The following is a 20535-nucleotide window of genomic DNA, read 5'->3' as shown; positions in this document are numbered from 1 at the left end:
CATCTTAGGAGAAAACTGAGGCTTACAGTGAAGGCGTCTTTTCCTGAAAGAGACACCAAAAGGCATTGGGGACTAGAAAAAGGAAGTTGATCTTAACATTCCTTTCAAGGCCTGAAGTATCCTCCTTTCACTTTCTGCATTTTTTGGCTTAGACTGCATGCTTTGTTGCCATATCATCTCAGCTCCCTTACCCTCTAGTCCTTTAGCTGCACTGACCCTGGAAAGTACCAGTCTTGAACTAATCCAACCAGCTGTCCTCACTGCTCCTGTGTTCACAAAGTTATTGTTGAATAAAGTAATACAAGGGTGAAGATCAGGACCACTTATGGGGGTGCCATCCCCAGCCCCAGCATGGACATGTGGTCCTGCTACATTCTCTCATCTCTCACGTCTCTCATCTCTCTGAATGGGATCACTTCCTTTAGGGCCTCTATTCATCCTTCACTTATCACTTCCCCCCAATAACTGCATGTCTTGTTTCACCGAGAAGTTGCCTACTTCACCGCTGGATTTGTGGTAAAAATCTTGCCATTTCTGCACTTTGTTCTTTAAAGTCAATAATATTTAAAGCAACTGTTGTTTCCCCAAATATGGAATGAGTCACTCTTTCAGTGTTTGTCAGTATAAAACATTATCCAGTACTTGGTGTCCTGGATTTCAGTGACAGCTATGCCCGTTCTGACTTAGTCATATGTCGAATCTGTGAATCCTATCCCTGTGTACATATGATTTAGAAGAAATTACTAATATATATCTAAAGATAAATCACTTAAGACCCAAGAACTTCTAGGTATGATAGTAATGGGATAATTTCAAGAGTGGAGTTTGGACAGGAGTTCTTTGTGCATAAAACAGATTCAAAGTTGTTTCACAAACTCCTACAGAAAATCCCACTCTACACTTAGTACTTCCTGATAAAGTGTTAAATATTTTTGAAAAATATGGTTAAGGCAACTGTTCAATGAAATGTTGGCTATTTTCATACATGACTGTTTATAAAATCCTCCTCCTTGTGGTTTGATTGAAAGTATCACCAGAAAAAATGATTCAGAAAGACAGTGAACTTTCCCTTTGTCTTTGAACATTAGGAATCTAAATTAAACTAAAACTATAATAATAATAAGCTATTCTACAAAGTTGGTTATGAATTTTCTTGAAGAAATCATATGCTGATGATTGGAAAAGAGTCCACAGAATACTCTTGCACTATTTTAACTGTGTCAGTTTACTTTATGATATATTATAGTGCAGATGTCTTGATTCATTCACAATAAAGGACTTAGGAAAAAGGGGTACCACCTAAAAAACCTCTTCGCATTATTGCCTTCTGCAAAGAATAGAGAAAACAATAGATATCTACACAAATTTGTGTAGCATAGTTTCATTACTGTTAATAGTACTAAAATAATCGCATATTAATGTGTTTTTTGTACCAACATATTCCATGCACTTCAACATGTAAAATATTAAGGATTGCATTTTCATGGTAGTGTTTATTCTCAGAACTGGTAAGTGTAGTTAATAAATGTTTGCTCTTCCAGGCCTTGTGTTTTGGCTAAGGCTGATGTTAAACCCATATTAATTTAGTTTTTTCAATAATACTCAAATACTCTCTTTGAGTAGGATGGGCAAAAATATTGCTTTAATTTTTTGAGTTTACAATCTAATTAAAGCAGTAAATAAACTATAAACAAATAAACAAAGTTAGGGTAACAGTCTGGCTATTTTATTTAGAGCTCGGGATTTTGGCTTTGTTACATTTATACCACTATATTTTGTGACTTTTCAAAATAGAAACAGTGTGCTTTACCTATAAAGTTTGAAAACTACAAATCATCTCTTTCTAGATAGAAATTAGGAGGTTGGGTTTGGTTTTTCTCATGCATGGGATTTTAATTTGAATTAGAAAATCAATTGTTGTGTTCCTTGTAAGACTGGATTTCAGTACATTTTAGCATCTAACCATGTCACTTATATGTAACTTTATGGTTTAGAATAGCACAAATAAATTTACAACAATCCATAAGTCCAAACATCCAGGTACTGCCCTTCTGGACATCCATTGTATGATCAGGAAGCATTAAAATAATCTGAAGCCAATGTTAAGTCTTTCTGGCTATTATTAGCTATTTGGAAAGATATAGATTCTTTTTTATCTGGAGGTACCTTAAAGTATTAGTTGACAAAAGTTTAAATGCATTGAAAGATACCCTTTTGTGCAGATAAAATAGAAAAAGAAAGCAATGAAACAACATAAATCTATGAAATCAGACTGTTGGTGAAGAAAGCTCTATTTTCTTAGTATGTGAATTTTGACCTTGTGGTTCCAAAAATTCTAGTGAACCACAAAATCTACGCTATGTTTTCCATCTAACATACAGTATGACTACCTTCGCTTATCTACACAATACAAACCCATTCAGTTCTTTGGTAAAGTAATATGAAGGGAAAATAATTCATTTGAATGTGTCATAAATTCACAGAACTCTCTTTACTGTAATGTGTTTAATTCCCTAGTGGCTCAATGGTAAAGAATCTCCCTACCAATGCGAGAGACGAGGGTTCCATCCTTGGGTTGGGAAGATGCCCTGGAGAAGGAAACAGCAACCCACTCCAGTATTCTTGCCTGGAGAAGCCCACGGACAGAGGAGCCTGACGGGCTACAGTTCATGGGTTCGCAAAAGAGTTGGACATGACTGGGCTGCTAAACAACAGTCCATTTAATCAGAAAACTTTGTAATGTTCCTCCATTTGCTTTCCCATGTCTTTGTAAAAAGACTTCAATGAAGCCCTCAGTCACTTTGCAAATCACCTATTTTCCTGTCTTTCTTCCTGATTTGAAATACACTAGTCTCAGTTTCATAATACGCTGGCCAGAAACTGTGGACATTCTTGCTACTGCAACAGGTGTTTGTCAGTTTCTTAAGTTGCTTTCCTTTCCTCTGAGGTGGTGTTATTTCCGGTACATTCCAAAGCCTCTGAAAAAAAAACTTTTCACGGTCTCTTGCCAAACCAAATCATGACTCCAGCCTCCTATGGAGAACCCGTTGTTCTTCAGACTTTTATAGGCAACTTGTGTGCGTCTTTCTCTAATTTTTATTTGGGAGGAACTCAAATATTGATTAAGAGTTTTGCAAAGCTGAAACTGAAAATGGAAGCGATTTCTGTTCAGAAGCAAACACTCTGGATGTCTGGGAGTGGGACTGATACATTCCTGGCAAACCTGATGTAAAAAGGTTTTCATCATCCATTTAGACCACCCTGAAGTTTGACATACACATAAACAAACTGACCTCAATAACTTGCAGTTTACCTGTTAATGTTTCCCTTACAAGTGAGGACTCTGTATGCACTGAATGGCTAAACTTTTTATTGTCGAGCTAAAGCAGGGGATGGATAGCAGTAGAATGGAGACCATCCATCAATTGCTTATTTATATAGCTTTCTCCCTCTCCATATACTGCACCCCCACTTCACCAAGTAAAACCCAAGCCTGCCCTCATGAATCAGTCATGATAGGAACACACGCATGCACCTTAGAACGGCCACAGGCAACAGGAGACAAGAGTGTTGAAACCAACCTTTTGGAAGTTTCTCAGTCCCGCTGAAGGCAACCAAAGTAAGAATATGTACCAGTGGAATGTTGACGAACTCTCTCATGATTAATCCAGGCTCAGGCAGCAGAAAGTTCTTTCTGGACAACGCAAGGAAAATGCCTCCACCGTTTACATTTTAAAGCATAGTTTGTTCCAAAAGGGTCGTCTGCTAATGACTGTTTGTGTCAGCAGCTCCACTGGCTCTAAGTATAATCAGGAATTCTCAGACTTAGCTGTAATGATAGACACGGCCAGCTGGTGAGTATCCCCTCAGGCCAGTAATGCAAGTGTAGGGCTGGAGGAACAAGGGAAAGAAAATCCCTCTAGAATCCCTTTTAAGACAGTAGCAGAAGGACAATACCAGATGCCTTTTGTAACCATCATTGTATTCCCTGAGGTATAGTTTTCCTGATCTTCTGAGTCAGCTCATCATCTCTCCTGCACTTATCTCAGAACTCTGGATGTATCTGAGCATGATTCCTCCCCAGCTCTCACTCCCCCACCTGCATCCATCCCATAATTAATTCCTACAGATTGTACCAACCTGATATGCCTTGATTTCCTCCCCTCCTTTGATTCTCACTGTTCTCAGCCTATCCCAGCCTCCCTTTCAGACGTTCATCTTCTTGGAATGATGGTGGTCACCTCCTATCCGTTCTCTCTGCCTTGTGTCTCACTGTCCTCTCGGGCTACCCTGGTGACTCAGAGGGTAAAGCGTCTGCCTGCAATGCAGGAGACCCGGGTTTGATCTCTGGGTCGGGAAGATCCCCTGGAGAAGGGCATGGCTACCCACTCCAGTACTCTTGCCTGGAGAATTCCATAGACAGAGGAGCCTCATGGGCTATAGTCCATGGGGTCACAAAGAGTCGGACACGACTGAGTGACTAACACTTTAACTAATCTCTTTTTAGAACACCTGTCCTACTCAAAAGTCTTCAGTGGCTCTTCATCACATAAAAAAAATTCAAATCTCTCTAATATAACAAAAGAAGGCCTGATGGACCCTGCCTATCTGTTTAGCCTCTGTTACAATCCCTGTCTCTGTTTTAACATGTAGCAACCTACTGATGGTTCACTGAATACAGCTTTCAAGCCTCCATGAATTGTTCCTACTGTTTCATCCTCTTGGAGTGCTTTCTCCTCCTCTCCACCTGGTTCCTACCTATCTTAACTTGATCACCATCTCCTGGGAGCTATTCCAGACTAAAATGCCTACATCTTCCCAGAGTTGCCTTAGGTTTGCCTCCTCCAGGCCTCTCTGTTCTATTGTGCATTTCTCTCTCATTGCACTTATCGCATGGTTTTAAGAGTTTTTCTGCTTGTGTTGGTGTCTCTCTTATTCTTTGGTCTCATGTGTCCACTGAGTCAGCAGTCATGAGCTGTCAGAGCTGTCAGCTGCAGCAGATTCTTCCAAAACATTCTCCTAGGCAAATGGCCTTTTCCCACGGAACAGTATGTCTTGGAGACTTTTACATGGTTAATATATAGCACTATCTCATTGCTTCTGTTGGCTATGTAGATTTCTAAATCATGGATGTATAATGGTATATTTAACCACACCTCAGGCTCAGACAGTAAAGAATCTGCCTGCAGTAGGGGAGACCTGGGTTCAGTCCCTGGATCGGGAAGATCCCTTGGAGAAGGGAACGGCTACCCACTCCAGTATTCTTGCCTGGAGAATTCCATGGAAATAGGAGTCTGGCAGGCTACAGCCCATGGTGTCGCAGAGTCGGACACAACTGAGCGACTTTCACTTTCACTTTCAGCAATGTATAAGAGAATCTATTTCCCCACAATCTCATCAACACTTACTGTTGAATGTTCACGTTTAAGTAGAATAAAAAGGGTATGGCGTTGTTTTAGTTTACTTGTGTTCCAGTCTTACTGTTGGTAATGAGAATTTTTCATATATTTGTTTTTCATTTTCCTCTTCGGTGACTTTTGTCTATTTTCCTCTTTAATCATTTTTTTTCTTATTAATTTATAGGAGTTTTAAAAAATGCTCTGAAGGAAATAATTTATATTATTGATCCATTGTATATTTTGCAAATATTTTCTGTGTAGAATAGCTCTACTACCTAGATATAGTGATTGCTTCAGAAATGGGCTTACACCTCAAGCTGGCACATAGCTCAAGGTCTCCCTCTTATTTTACTGGACGTAATACAAAATAAGCTCCTTCTTTTTAGATCACCACCTGTGAGGACTAGGTAAACCAAGGCTATTGGAGGCTTCCTGCTTCATTAATAGGAAATAATATGCAAGGTCAGATGTAGCCACTGATTTTCCTTGTTTTTGGAGTTAATAAATTCCTTTATTCTTTTTGGCTTGGCTAATATGAATTTGATTCCTTAAATTTTGACTGAAATGATCCTGATGTAATTTTTAATAGAAGAGATATAAATTTGATGTGGTTTCTGTTCTGAGAATATCCTGTGAATGCCATGTATCTCATGGGAAACTTTGACATTAGCTGAATGAGCACTTTTTTACTTTAATTTGAAATTTAAGAATCAGCAGGATGAAAAGACTTCAGCCATTCCCACAAGCAGCACTAGGGAGAGCACAGATTTTTGGAGGTTTGGATGACTGTAGATTTGCGAGCTTTAAGTTAAACTCAGGATCACCACCAGCCATTAAGAAAGGCAAGTCCAAGGTGAGCAACTTAGGGGACTTCTTTCTTCAAATGTCCTGGAGGAGGATTTGGGAATGAGTGCTCTTCATTCTCTTTCCCTTTTCCCTAAAATACAGAGCAAGCATTGATGGTGCTCATTCTGATCCAGTAGGAATTGCGTTCTCTAGACATGTGACCCTACTTCAAATTCCACCACGACCTGAGCCTGAAGGTGACAATAATACTGTGTGAAACTAGGGGGAGACCAAACTCTGTTGAGGGAAAGCCAGAATGTGTGGACGAGGGCTGGTTTAAGATGAATCAATCTATTTCTGTTTCGTACAGAAGTATAACTTGTTTCATTTTTACAGATTCCACCTATAAACAATATCATATGATATTGGCCTTTGGCTTACTTCATTTAGTATGATGATCTCTAGGTCTATCCATGTTGCTGAAAATGGCATTATTTCATTCTTTCGATGGCTGAGAAATATTCCATGGTATAAATATACCACATCTAAAAAATGATACAAATGAACGTATATACACAATAAAAATATATCCACAGACATAGAAAGCAAATTTATGGTTACCAAAGGGAAGTGGGGGAAGGATAAATTAGGAGTTGGGACTGATATATGGAAACTATTATATGTAGAATGGATAAACAACAGGGACTTACTGTATAGCACGGGGAATTACACTCAATATTTTGTAATAACCTATAAGGTAAAATAATCTTAAAAAAATATGTGTGTGTGTATCGAACTGAATCACTTTTCTGAATACCTAACCTAACACAACATTGTGAATCAACTATACTTCAATTAAAAAATTAGAAAAAACAAAAAAATAAGTAAAATTAATCTGTTAGTTAATCTGTTTGCTAAGAGAATCTCGTGAAGAGTGTGGCTTAGAGGTGAACACTGCTTCAGACCCCCAAAATGTTGTAGTTGGAGCCTGTCAGCTAATTATGGTCCTTGCAGCAGTTTCTTGGACCCTGGATGCAAAATGGCCTTCCATCCTACAATACAGGCAAACCTATTCCTTATAAAGTAGGCTCATTCAGCCACAGAGAGTGGAGATGGGGTGGCAGTCAGTTATTTGACTGCTTTTTGGAGCATGTGGAGAGACTATGGGGCTGGTGGCGAGTCTTCCCTTTCATAAAATGCACTCAGCCACCAAGTAAATTTGCCTTCCCACCTCTGCTATCTCTGCTTCTTCATCTCAAGGGCTGGCCGAGACACCAAGTAGCACCATGCTGAGCCATATCTTGAACTTGACACTGGAATTCAACCATACAGCAGCTGATGAAACTGGCCTCATTCCTGCTAGAATCAACACATCACCAAGTTAGTGCTCCTTCTCTGCACCCTGCTCTCATACATCTGGTGACGTTGGCAAGGAGCCCCTTCTAAGGATCACAGAGGGCAATGACCTAGTCTTCTGCCTCACTGGTCAACAGTGGGTCAGAAATGCCATATGGATTGCTCTTTCTAGAAAACTCCTGGGAAGTCAAAGAGTTCTGTGTTCACAAATGAATGTAATGTCTGATTAATTATCAAGATGGCAGTTAGAGGTACATCAATGTGTTGGAAACCCATACCTTATAAAATTGGGAAGGACTCTTAAAATGATTGTTCAGTGAATGAAGGGATTATATTGACTGCCTACTATAGACTGAACATTTGGCAGAAACCAATGGAGCAAGAAAATATGTCTGGTGATGGAGTTAATATTATATGATTGCATCAGTAATTAGTTCAGTTCAGTCACTCAGTTGTGTCCGACTCTGCGACCCCATGGACTGCAGCATGCCAGGCCTCCCTGTCCATCACCAACTCATGGAATTTACTCAAACTCATGTCCATTGAGTCGGTGATGCCATCCAACCATCTCATCCTCTGTTATCCCCTTCTCCTCCTGCCTTCAATCTTTCCCAGCATCAGGGTCTTTTCAAATGGGTCAGTTCTTCCCATCAGGTGGCCAAAGTATTGGAGGTTCAGCTTCAGCATCAGTCCTTCCAATGAACATTCAGGACTGATTTCCTTTAGGATGGACTAAAGGAAATAATTAACTAAATAATAATCTAGAGAGATACGTTATGCTGTGAAATTATAAAAGAATTGAGCCTGATAGTCTGAGAGCTTGAGAAATGCTTCTCTGAGAAAGTACTAAGGAGGCTAAATCTTGCAGAATAAGTAGAAGCCAGATAACTAAACTAGGGAGGTCTGGGAGTGGACCATAATATTTAGTGGGTGAAGAATATGGAAATGACCCGGAACATGGAGGAACATGGTGATGTGATGGAAATGAAAGAGGGTCAGCGTGTTTGGAGTATAGAGTTAGGGTAGAACCTACAGAGGCAGGTAGACAAAGTCATTCAGGATCTTTTATGTTTCAGCAAGGCCTTCATTCTAGGAGCAGGAAATGTCATGGGAATGTAGACCACACTTAAAGCTATAAAATGAATCAGCTGATGCTAAGGGGAGAGTGTAGATGAAGAGGAAGCCCCAGAATTGAGCCATGAAATAGCCAACCCTTTAAAAATCAGTAGAAGATAAAGAGTTAGAGAAAAAGATTGGCAAGGAGCAGCTAGTGAGACAGGGAAAAAAAAAAAAAAAAGATGAGTTTAAACAAAGGGAAGGAAAGGGAAGAGAGCATTTCCAGGAAAGCCTACTTTCCAAGAATGTTCAGAATGCTACTAAGAGGTCAAGTAAGAAAGGCTTCCATTGAATTTAGCAGCATAGATGTATTTTATGATATTGATGAAGGGTAATCTCTGGGATCTGGGGAATGAGGTAAGAAATCAGAGTAGTATACAGTGATTGAGAAATGAATAAGAGGTGTGAAAAATGAGACAGTATGTGAATATGATTCAAGACGAGTGATGTTGAAAGGGTAGAGAAAGTAAAGCAACTGGAGGGAGAGGTTGGATGAAGACAGAATTTTTACTTTTCATTTATTTTGAAGGTGTGTTGTGAAGTATCTTGTAGAGAGAAAGAGGTTAGTTAAAGACACAGGGTAGAAAAGAGATAATAGACAAATCAAGGTCTCAAGAAAGGCAGGTGTGATAGGATCTTGTAATAGAAGATGATGAGGAAGGGGTGTGTGTGTTAGTTGCTCAGTCGTGTCTGACTCTTTGTGACCCCATGGACTGTAGCCCAGACTCTTCTGTCCATGGGATTCTCCAGGCAAGAATACTGGAGCGGGTTGCCATGCCTTTCTCCAGGAAGGGGTAAATATGGAAATTTACAGGCAGGAATGACAAAGAAGTTACTGAGCCCTCATCGGATGACTTCTATCATATCTATCACATAGATGAGGTTGTGAGTGAAGTCGCTCAGTCATGTCCGACTCTTTGTGACCTTGTGGACTGTAGCCCACTAGGCTTCTCCGCCCATGGGATTCTCCAGGCAAGAATACTGGAGTGGGTTGCCATTTCCTTCTCCAGGGGATCTTCCCGACCCAGGGATCAAACCCAGGTCTCTTGCATTGCAGGCAGATGCTTTAACCTCCGGTTAAAGGAGATTTAAAACAGTTATTCTGGAGAAGGGAGCACACAATGAGGTGGTTCATATAGAGCTGTACTGATTCTCATATACGCTGGTGTAATTATTTTCTCTAGCACGTCTCAGCTTTCTGCATAACAGATGTTGAATGGTTTAGGTTTATTTTGGGGATGGGGGGAGGAAAGTGTATCTGTCAGTGATATATTAACCCAGGGAAGCAGCATTCCAGGAGACAGAATGAAGTATTATGATAGGCAGCAAGTGGATGTACTGAGTGCGCATCCATGCATGCTGTTTTGTTTCGGTTATGGCTGACCCTTTGCAACGATATGGACTGTAACCTGCCAGGCTCCTCTGACCTTGGGATCCTCCAGGCAAGAACACTAGAGTAGGTTGCCATGCCCTTCCTCAGGGCATCTTCCCGACCCAGAGACTGAACCTGCGTCTCTTATGTCTTTTGCATTGGCAGGCGGGTTCTTTACCACTAGCACCACCTGAGAAGCCCCATAATGAGTATAGACATGATCAGTAAACAAGTGGTGATACTTTGCGTAACAAAGAAAGTAGGAAATGGACAATGGGGACAAGCAATGAAAAGGGAGGTATTCAAGAATGTAGGTAGGTAGGTTTAAACAAGTTGACCTTGGGAACTTAGCCCATGACCTTGGGCCGTTTTGCTTTATGTGTAGTTAAGCTCATTTTTTAGAGCAGAGACCAGCTCTGAAGCTGTTACTATTCGCATGATGGACAAAGGTTTTAACAGTGTGGATGGAGAGGAAAGGATAGATTTAGGACAAATATGGAAAGGAGAATCAGATGGATTTGTTCATTAAGACAGATTTCCAACTTGAAATAATTGAGTGAATGTAGAAAATGGAGTATTTAATTATATACTAGTAGACACGACTGAAGCCACTTAGCAGCAGCAGCAGCAGCAGACATCTCAAGAAGAAATGTAAAAAGGCAAAATGGTTGTCTGAAGAGGCCATACAAATAGCTGAGAAAAGAAGTGAAAGGCAAAGGAGAAAAGGAAAGATATACCTATCTAAATGCAGAGGTCCCAAGAATAGCGGGGAGAGATAAGAAAGCCTACCTAAGTGATCAGTGCAAAGAAACAGAGGGAAAAAATAGAATGGGAAAGACTAGAGATCTCTTCAAGAAAATTAGAGATACCAAGGGAACATTTCATGCAAAGATCGTCTCAATAAAGGACAGAAATGGTATGGACCTAACAGAAGCAGAAGATATTAAGAAGAGGTGGCAAGAATACACAGAACTATATAAAAAAAGATCTTAATGACCCAGATAATCACGATGGTGTGCTAACTCACCTTGAGTCAGACATCCTGGAGTGTGAAGTCAAGTGGGCCTTAGGAAGCATCACTACGAACAAAGCTAGTAGAGTGATGGAACTCCAGCTGAGCTATTTCAAATCCTAAAAGTTGATGATGTGAAAGTGCTGCACTCAATATGCCAGCAAATTTGGAAAACTCAGCAGTGGCCACAGGACTGGAAAAGGTCAGTTTTCATTCTGACCCCAAAGAAAGGCAATGCCAAAGAATGTTCAAACTACCGCACAATTGCACTCATCTCACACGCTAGCAAAGTAAAGCTCAAAATTCTCCAAATTAGTCTTCAACAGTATGTGAACTGAGAGCTTCCAGATGTTCAAGTTGGATTTAGAAAAGGCAGAGGAACCAGAGATCAAATTGCTAACATCTGGATCATAAAAAAGGCAAAGAGAATTCCCGAAAAATATCTACTTCTGCTTCATTGACTAGTTAAAGCCTTTGACTGTGTTGATCACAACAAACTGTGGAAAATTCTTAATGAAATGGTAATTCCAGACCACCTTACCTGCCTCCTGAGAAACCTGCTTGCAGGTCAAGAAGAAACAGTTAGAACCAGATATGGAACAATGGACTGGTTCAAATTGGGAAAGGTGTACGTCAAGGCTGTATATTGTCACCCACCCTGCTTATTTAACTTCTATTGCAGAGTACATCATGCGAAATGCCAGACTAGATGAAGCAGAAGCTGGAATCAAGATTTCCAGGAGAAGTATCAATAACCTCACATATGTAGATGACACCACCTTTATGGCAGAAAGTGAAGAAGAACTAAAGAGCTTCTTGATGAAAGTAAAAGAGGAGACTGAAAAAGCTAACTTAAAACTCAACATTCAAAAAACTAAAAGATCATGGCATCTTGTCTTATCATTTCATGGCAGATAGATGGGGAAACAATGGAAACAGTGACAGACTTTATTTTCTTGGACTCCAAAATCACTGCAGTTGGTGACTGCAGCCATGAAATTAAAGGACGCTTGCTCCTTGGAAGCAAAGCTATGACCAACCTAAAGAGCATATTAAAAACCTGAGACATTACCTTGTCAACAAAGGTCTGTATAGTCAAAGCTATGGTTTTTCCAGTAGTCATGTATGGATATGAAAGTTGGACCATAAAGAAGGCTGAGCACCAAAGTATTGATGCTTTTGAACTGGAAAAGTTGAACTTTTTTTTTAACTTTTGAAGTTGGAGAAGACCATTGAGAGTTCCTTGGACACCAAGGAGATTGAAGCACTCAATCCTCAAGGAAATCAACCCTAAATATTCACTGGAAGGACTGACGCTGAAGCTGAATCTCCAATTCTTTGACCACCTGATGTGAAAAGCTGACTCACTGGAAAAGACCCTGATGCTGGGAAAGATTGAAGGCAGGAGGAGAAGGGGACAACAGAGAATGAGATGGTTGGATGGTATTACCAATTTGATGGATGTGAGTTTGAGCAAGCTCAGGAGATGGTGATGGACAGGGAAGCCTGGCATGCCACAGTCCATGGGTTCACAAAGAGCTGGATACAACTAGCAACTGAACAACAAGGCAATGTATATCTTATATATCTTGGGATGCTTGTCTGAGTCCCAAAACAAAACAGGTGGCCCGCTCAAACAGAATAAAGGAATATGTACAAAGGTGTAAAATGTTGGGAAACCACAAGTATTAGTGTGGAAACTATAAACCACTAACAGGTAGTTGCCCTTTGCCATCTCTAGGCCTTAGGGCTTAAGAGGCATGAAAAACAGGTACTGGAACCTAAGAGGCAGAGATGCCTGTGTTGAGAGAAATCTTCTAATAGGAGTGAAGACCTTTGGTTGAGGGATTCAGCCAGCTCATGAGGGTGCCTTTGATTTTTGTTAAATTCTTGCCATCAGCCAAAACCAACAGGAAGTAGGAGGGCAAGAAAGCCCACTGGTAGAATCTAAAGAAGTCGGTTTCCACAGACACAGAGCAGGGGAGAAATGGATCTAGAGAATAAATGGAAGGACAGTCAGGTGGCCTCTTGAGGAAACCCAGCTTTTCCTGGAACACAAATGGGATAACCAGTAAGTGAAGTGTGATGCTATTCCCATTTGTTGCAACAGTTTCTTTTTTGAATCAATCATCATGTCACACTTTCACCCACCTCTCTACTTGTTCCCGAAGATTGATTATACTGCTTCTATATCAAATACCCTAGGTCCATTTGAAATACATTTTCTGTACTCCAGTGTGTTACAGGAGTTTTTCCAGATTATGGATCTACTTCTCTAGCTTTTCTAGACTATGGAACAAAAGTGTTCTCTGGGGCTTCTAGCCTGTTCATATTCTGAATTTAGCACTTCTTCTTGGTTCATCTAATCCCTCTGGCAGCATCAAGAGATCAGTCTGAAAATCTATGGAAAACTCTAATATGGTGACAGTTCAAGGACTCTAAAGTTTCTATATATGACTTAAGTGGCATTGGGAGAAGTCTTCCACCCTGCCTACTGGGAATGCCAATTGCATCAGCTACCTGCTAGAGAAATGTATGGAGCTGCTGTTACTCTTCAGGTTTTGTCTACCTTGCTTGCCTCAGTCTTCTGCCATAGGCTGGTCAACCCCTTAATCCTGCTGCCAGTGGGATTCTCAAGTACTTTAAATAATTATCTACTGCACGCCTATTGAAATGGCCAAAATCTGGTGAGGATGTAGGGCAACAGGAACTTACATCCACTGCTGATGGGAATGCAAAATGGTACAGCCGTTTTGGAAGACTTTGTGTGGTTTCTTGAAAAACTAAACCTACTCTGACCATATGACCCAGCAGTTGCACTCCTTGGTATTTGCCCAAAGGAGCTGAAAACTTATGTCCACACAAAAATTTGCACACAGGTGTTTGTGGTTCATTGTCCAGTCACTAAATTGTGTCCAACTCTTTGTGACCCCATGAACTGCAGCACATCAGGCTTCCCTGTCCTTCACCATCTCCTGGAGTTTTCTCAAACTCATGTCCATTGAGTTGATGATGCCATCCAATCATCTCATCCTCTGCTGCCCAGCCCCCGCCCCCCCCCCCCCCCACCTCCTCCTGCCCTCCATCTTTCCCAGCATCAAGGTCTTTTCCACATAGGTGTTTATAGCAGTTCTATTCATAATTGCCAAATCTCAGAAGCAATCAGGCTGTTCTTCAGTAGGTGAATGGATAAACAGTGGTGTATCTAGATGATAGAATGTTATTCAGTGCTAAGAAGAAATGAGGTATCAAGTCATGAAAAGACATGGAGGAAACTTAAATGCATATTACTAAGAGAAAGAAGTCAATCTTAAAAGGCTACATAATGTATGATTCCAACTATATGACATTCTAGAAAAGACATACTTTGGTGATAGTAAAAAGATCAGTGGTTTTGAGGGGCAGGGATAGGAGGGAAGGGATGAATAAGCAGAGCAACAAGAAATTTTGGAGTGGTGAAGATTATCCATATAATATCATCATGATGGACATATATATTATCAGACATCTGTTCATTTAATGTACAGCATGAAGACTGAACCCTAAGGTAAGCTATGAACTTTGGATGATTACGATGTGTCAATATAGGTTCATCCTTTTTCCAGAAAAAAATTATTTATTTAGTTTTGACTGCTCAGGGTCTTTGTTGCTGCATGCAGGCTTCCTCTAGTTGTGGTGAGCAGAGGCTACTCTTCATTGCAGTGCGTGGGCCTCTCATTGTAGTGGAGCATGGGCCCTAGAGTGTGCAAGCTTCAGTAATTGCAGCATATGGCCTTATTTGTGCCTTGGCATGTAGAATCTTCCTGGACCAGGGAATGAACCTGTATCCCCTGCATTGGTAGGCAGATTCTTATCTACTGCACCACCAGAGAAGTCCTAGAAACTACTCTGAAAATACCAAGTCTTAAAAAAAAAAAAAAAGAAAGAATTTATGTAAAGAGTCAAGTACAAGACTATTGTGTTTTGAATAAAGTGATAAATATTAAAGAATGATAACTGTAAATGTCCTTTTATGACCAGGTACTAATTGTAAAAAACATCTTCTGCATGAAAGATATTATCTTCTAAAGTGAAATTTTGTTTTCATTTTCAAACTCAGTATTTGAACCTTTTCCTGTGTTTGTATGAATTCTGTTCTGAGGCAAATCTCTGCTCTTCCTGAAAAAGCTAAGAAAAATGAATCCTTACTCCTGTGAACCCTGCTAGCTGGATATGGATAAGTGACCTAAGCTTAGGCTGTCAGACGCCTTTGCTGGGACTGTGAATCTGGTGCATGTCTCACAAAGAAGGAGGTAGTTAGAATTCATTCCAGTGGTGGTGGCATCAAGTATTCGGTGGCAGGAGTGCCAAGAGCAGCATCAGCTATGGCAGTGCCTCAGCAGTATCCAGTGTCCGGCAATGGCGGTGCCAGCAGCTATGCCCATGTTCAACTGCAGAGCTGTGTCACCCTGACCAGGCTGTTCCTTTGCTGAGATCTTGGCCTGAGTGCTTGCCACCTGACTGCCTTAGCTTCCTGCCTGACTCTTCAGTGTTCCCAGGGATTCCATAAGCTACTCAATATCCTTCCCCTAAATTCCTTTGCTCCTAAATTAACCAGAGTCATTTTTTGGTTGATTGCAACAATAAGTGTCTGCTTTGCAGATAAGAACATTAAAGCTTGGAAAGGTTCAAAATGTGGCCAAAGTTTTGCCACTAGTGAATGATGGAGGCAGAATTCTAATGCAGGTTTGTCTGGCTTCCAAGTATGATTCCCCCTCCAGCCCTCAAACCGCTGCATCTACATTGTAGATAGAGTACATACTTCATATGATGGTGGTGTTTTAATGCCCAGACAAGCTTAGAGGTTAAACTTGTCGAGGTTAAGTGATCAAGTTAAGGTGATCGTTATCTTCTCTGATGAATACAAACTGAGAAATCAGGGAAACAGCAAACATGGTTATCCAGTGGCTCTGGAAGAAGGATGGAGGTGGCAAATGCTGTCCCAAGACCACTTTAGATGTAACCTGCTGTATGGAGGTGAGTCATCCAGGCTTCTTTACAAATTGCTGTGAACAGTCATGGCTAGCAGGCTGGCTCAGATGGTGACCCAGTACATCCTCATAACTACTGATGAGATCAGTCAGGTTTCTGGTGGGATTCAGCCTAATAAACTTGAAGGCAGGTAAGTATAGGGCTTCTCCTCTCTGGGACCAAAAGTAACTTCCTTAGCAGGCAAAGCTGAAATATTCCTGAACTTCTAGGAGACCAGACGATTCATGCAGGGTTTTCATCCAAGTCACTGCTTCCCTTCTACTTCCTGGTGCCTTGTTAAAAAACAAAGCAAAAACAGTACTAACTGCCTTCAAACCTAATCTCACCCTGCAAAGTATTCCAGTTTTCTGGGGAGATGCAGGAGGTAATGACTTCCCTGTAAGAACAGGAGATGATAGCATCAGAGATTATTGGTCCTAGAAACCTGGGAGTTTCTCCACCAAATTGCTGTCATTTGTGTTTACCCATTGCTTTTGTCACTCACAGGATTATGAATGGGCGACTTGGTTATTGGATTTTAACTACTTAGCTCGTCACCAATATTGAATATGAACTTTTTGTGCATTTACCTATCTTGGTGTTTTAGTGAAACCAAGGGCATTGACAATAAACTAACCTGCCTTCACTGGATCAAACTTATTATTATTTTTTTTTTTTACAAAACTCACATTTCCTTCAAGCACCTTGTAGCCTAAACAATGAAATCTTTGCCCAAGCTATTTTTTAAAAACCCTGGAGTCAGCTGTGTCCGGTTTGAGCTCAAGCCTGTTAAGACTGGTTAGGACCACTGACATGGGCATGCGTGGGTGTCTGCTCAGTGACATTTTGGCAGCAGAGAACCCGGAGTGCCACCCTCAGAACGTGCCCCTGCCACCCTTCTGAAGCTGATAGCTTAGTTGGCACCTGTGCAGAATAAGGAGTACCTCACCTCTTCATTATCTCCAGTCGCCTTTTCCCATGTTCCTCATGTGCCAGCTTTATCCCAGAAATATCCTGAGCCCTTCAACTTTGCCAAGACAGATTGGAGATTTGTTCACCCATTTCCTCATTTGGCTGCCTCCTAAATAAACCCTCTCTTGGCAGCAACTTTTGGCACCTCAGAGTCTGGCTTATTGCACCCAGGGCAAGTGAACCTGGTTTGGTAACATTAACACCTATGATGTCAGGCAAGCACACAAATGATGGAGAGGTTTGGAGGTTTGTTTTGTTCTTGTAGAGAAGTGTGTATTTCCCCTCCACTGGAACCTCAGTTTTACATCAGTCCTATGCCTGTACCCTTAGTTCCGGTAATCCTGCTTAAAGCTGGAGGTCTAAACTTTAAAGGAGAATTACTTGTAATAGCATTTCACTTATTCCTACTGCAGTTTGTCAAGAAGAAAAAGAGCAAGTCACAGTTTTAGCAGAACTATTACTCCCCAAGATAGTGTGTGGCCTCTACCTTTAAAATAAACCCAATAAGATTCCAATAGTATTTTTAGAAGTAGAGAACTGATTTAGAATCCATATATAGAAAAATGGTCAAGGAAAATTGTGAAAAAATAGACTAACAAGGGGTAATTTGTCTAGAAGTGAAAGATATTGGAAAGCTATAATAATTAAAATTGTATGGTACTAGACTATACATAGATAAATGGAAAATTAAAATGATAAAGATGATGTTTTAAGTCAGTAAGAAAAGATAACATGTCAACTGGGTAGCCATCTAAAATTATTAATCATATATATATATATTTCATGTATTATACCAAAGTAAAATTCTAGAGGAAGCAAAAGTACTAGATGAATACATGGAAAAAATAGATGTGTGTATTTATGTGGAAAAGTCATATGATACATAACCTACAAGTCATATAAGGATGAATACATTTGATTACATAAAGTTTTCAAAAGGCAAAATATAAAAAGAAAAAACAAAACTTGCTAAGCTAATAGTTATCTCAGTATGTTGCTTGAATTTTCCTCAGCATTTGACAATACTGGGCAGTTCTTTTTACTTGAAGGTTTTTTTTCCCACTTGGTTTTTCTGTGTAGTGCTCTTTCTTGTTTTTCTTGCCATTCATTGGTGTCTCCCTCATAAAACCCTTTCTCTACCATGTAGGAATTAAATATTGATTTTTCCGGCGTCAAGTCCTTGGCACTCCTTTTTTTGCATACATATTCTGAGAGTAGTTTTAACCGTTTTACAGCATTAGATAATATCTATGCACATACGACTCCTTCACCTGTACCTTTGAATTAAATCTCTTTTTGGAGACATTTGTATATTTGGTCACTTACATGACTGTCCCTCAGCAACTGAAACTCAATGGTTGAGATACAGTTTTGTGGGTTTTTTTTGAGATGCAATATTTTTAATCTGAAAAACATTTAATATACAACTAGAATTAACAGTGAGATCAGAGAGGACAGAAACCTTCAGACTTTGCTTTCTCTCCTCATCCCTGCAAGGGGCTCTTTAAGACAAAACTGTCATTTATAGGCCATATCTCCATATGGCTTTCTACTGTTTTCATTGGGCTAAAATATTCCTGGAAACCCACACATCTCCAAAAATAAGACTTAGTTCCAAAGTCTTTTAAATGAAGATGTCAGTGGAAATTTGGAGAATATGTGTTTCCTCTTATTGATGAGTTCTATGAAGGCAAGTACTTTAGAAGAGTGATTGGCATATGGAATATGTCTAATAAATAAGAGTTGAACATAAATTAAGAACTTTTTCAGGCAGAAATAGAGATGCAGATATAGGAAATGGACTTGGACATGGGGGAAGGAGAGGGTGGGGCAAATTGAGAGAGCAGCATTGACATATGTATGCTGCTGCTGTTGTTGCTGCTGCTGCCGCTAAGGCGTGTCTGACTCTGTGCGACCCCAGAGATGGCAGCCGAGTAGGCTCCTCTGTCCCTGGGATTCTCCGGGCAAGAACACTGGAGTGGGTTGCCATTTCCTTCTCCAATGCATGAAAGTGAAGTCGCTCAGTGGTGTCCGACTCTTAGCAACCCCATGGACTGCAGCCTACCAGACTCCTCTGTCCATGCGATTTTCCAGGCAAGAGTACTGGAGTGGGTTGCCATTGCCTTCCCCGTCTGTGGTGACCTAGATGGATGGATTTTGGAGGATGGGAAGGCGGTGCAAGAGGAAGGGGATATATGTAGAAATATAGCTGATTTACTTTGTAGTACAGCAGAAACTAATAAAATATTGTAAAGCAATTATACTCCAATAAAAATTTTTTTCAAGTTAAGGTGGCTCTAAATTACCTGTAAAACATGACTTTCAATGTTAAAGTCTCTTTAGAGTAAGTTAATAAGAGACAAAGAGCTAGTCCTGTACAGCCATCTGTATCTTTGAATAAGATAGTCTCCATTGTGTGACCCCCTATATGCTCCAATCCCTACTGGAGTAGTGGGAAGTTATTTTGGGGATTGTGGGAAGATAGCTTGGGAAGGTACTATGATTTCAGAGATGACCAAATCTAATCCAAAACATTTTTACAAAGCTCTCAAAACATGGAGTCTAAATTCCTACCAACCAAAAGATCTGTCTTTAATTTAAATGAATCCAAAATCCTCGTAACAGAGGAAATTGGTCCTAAGTCCCCATAACATCAATATGTCCAATACTAAACTCATCATCTTCCCTGAAATGTGGAAACTCCTTTATCTCTTGTTTCGATCAGTATCACCATCTTCTACTTAACTTTCCAAGTCATTAAGCTGTGAATCATCCCTGACATCCTGTTTTTTTTTTTTTCCTTTAACCTTAAATTGAATGTGAGACTTGCCAGATTTACATTCTGAAGGCCTTTCTAACTTGTCCCTTTCTTAATGCCCTCACTGCCTTATAAATTTATTATCTGTTCACCACAGCAGCCCCCTAATGGGTCTCCCTGCCAATCATTTCTCTCCACTGATGTCAGAGTTCCTTCTAGTATACAAAGTTGGCCACATTATTTTCCTGCCTAGAATGTTTTATGGCCTCCCACTGATTTGGGGGATAAACTTCACACTCCCTAGCAACGAAAACCTCTGTTCACTTCTCCTCCCCTCCTCCCCGCCTTCCCTCTTCACACTCTTTGGGGAATAACTGTAGTACCTTGAAATCACCGCATTCTTTCTGGCCTCTGCTTTGGACATGGCTTTCTTTCCTATAAAATGTTACTCTTCTGCTTTCTATTTTTTTTTAGCCAATCATGGCTTGTCTTTCAAGAATCCACCTGGTTCTTATGTCCCTAAGAAGTCTCATTGGATGACTCAACCCAGGTAGGATCTCTTCTCTGTTCTCCTTAGTGCTCCAAACCTGTGTTCCCCTCTCTGTCATAACACACTGTACAACAGGATTTTTATCTGCTCGTGAATGTGAGCTTATTGCAGGCTGATTTTTGTATCTTTTATTTGTGTGATTCCTATGCCTAGCAGAGTTCCAGATGTATTGTACCCTCTGGTACCTATTTTATGATGAGAAAT

The 20535-nt window shown here is 40.4% G+C and overlaps 1 protein-coding gene across 1 annotated transcript in view; it reads right to left on the bottom strand.

Moving 5' to 3' along the window:
* The window catches only part of MUSK (muscle associated receptor tyrosine kinase), a 92537-nt gene extending 88877 nt beyond the window's left edge, over positions 1–3660 (bottom strand). Inside the window, exon 1 of the mRNA XM_052645287.1 lies at positions 3582–3660. Within this exon, the coding sequence (XP_052501247.1) occupies positions 3582–3660 (79 nt within the window). The remainder of the gene's footprint in view (positions 1–3581) is intronic.
* Between the last annotated feature and the right edge of the window lie 16875 nt (positions 3661–20535).

This window comes from Budorcas taxicolor, chromosome 8 (genome assembly GCF_023091745.1).
Source record: "Budorcas taxicolor isolate Tak-1 chromosome 8, Takin1.1, whole genome shotgun sequence".
In the NCBI taxonomy this organism is placed as follows: Eukaryota; Metazoa; Chordata; class Mammalia; order Artiodactyla; family Bovidae; genus Budorcas; species Budorcas taxicolor.
This window is presented reverse-complemented; position numbering and strand designations above follow the sequence as displayed.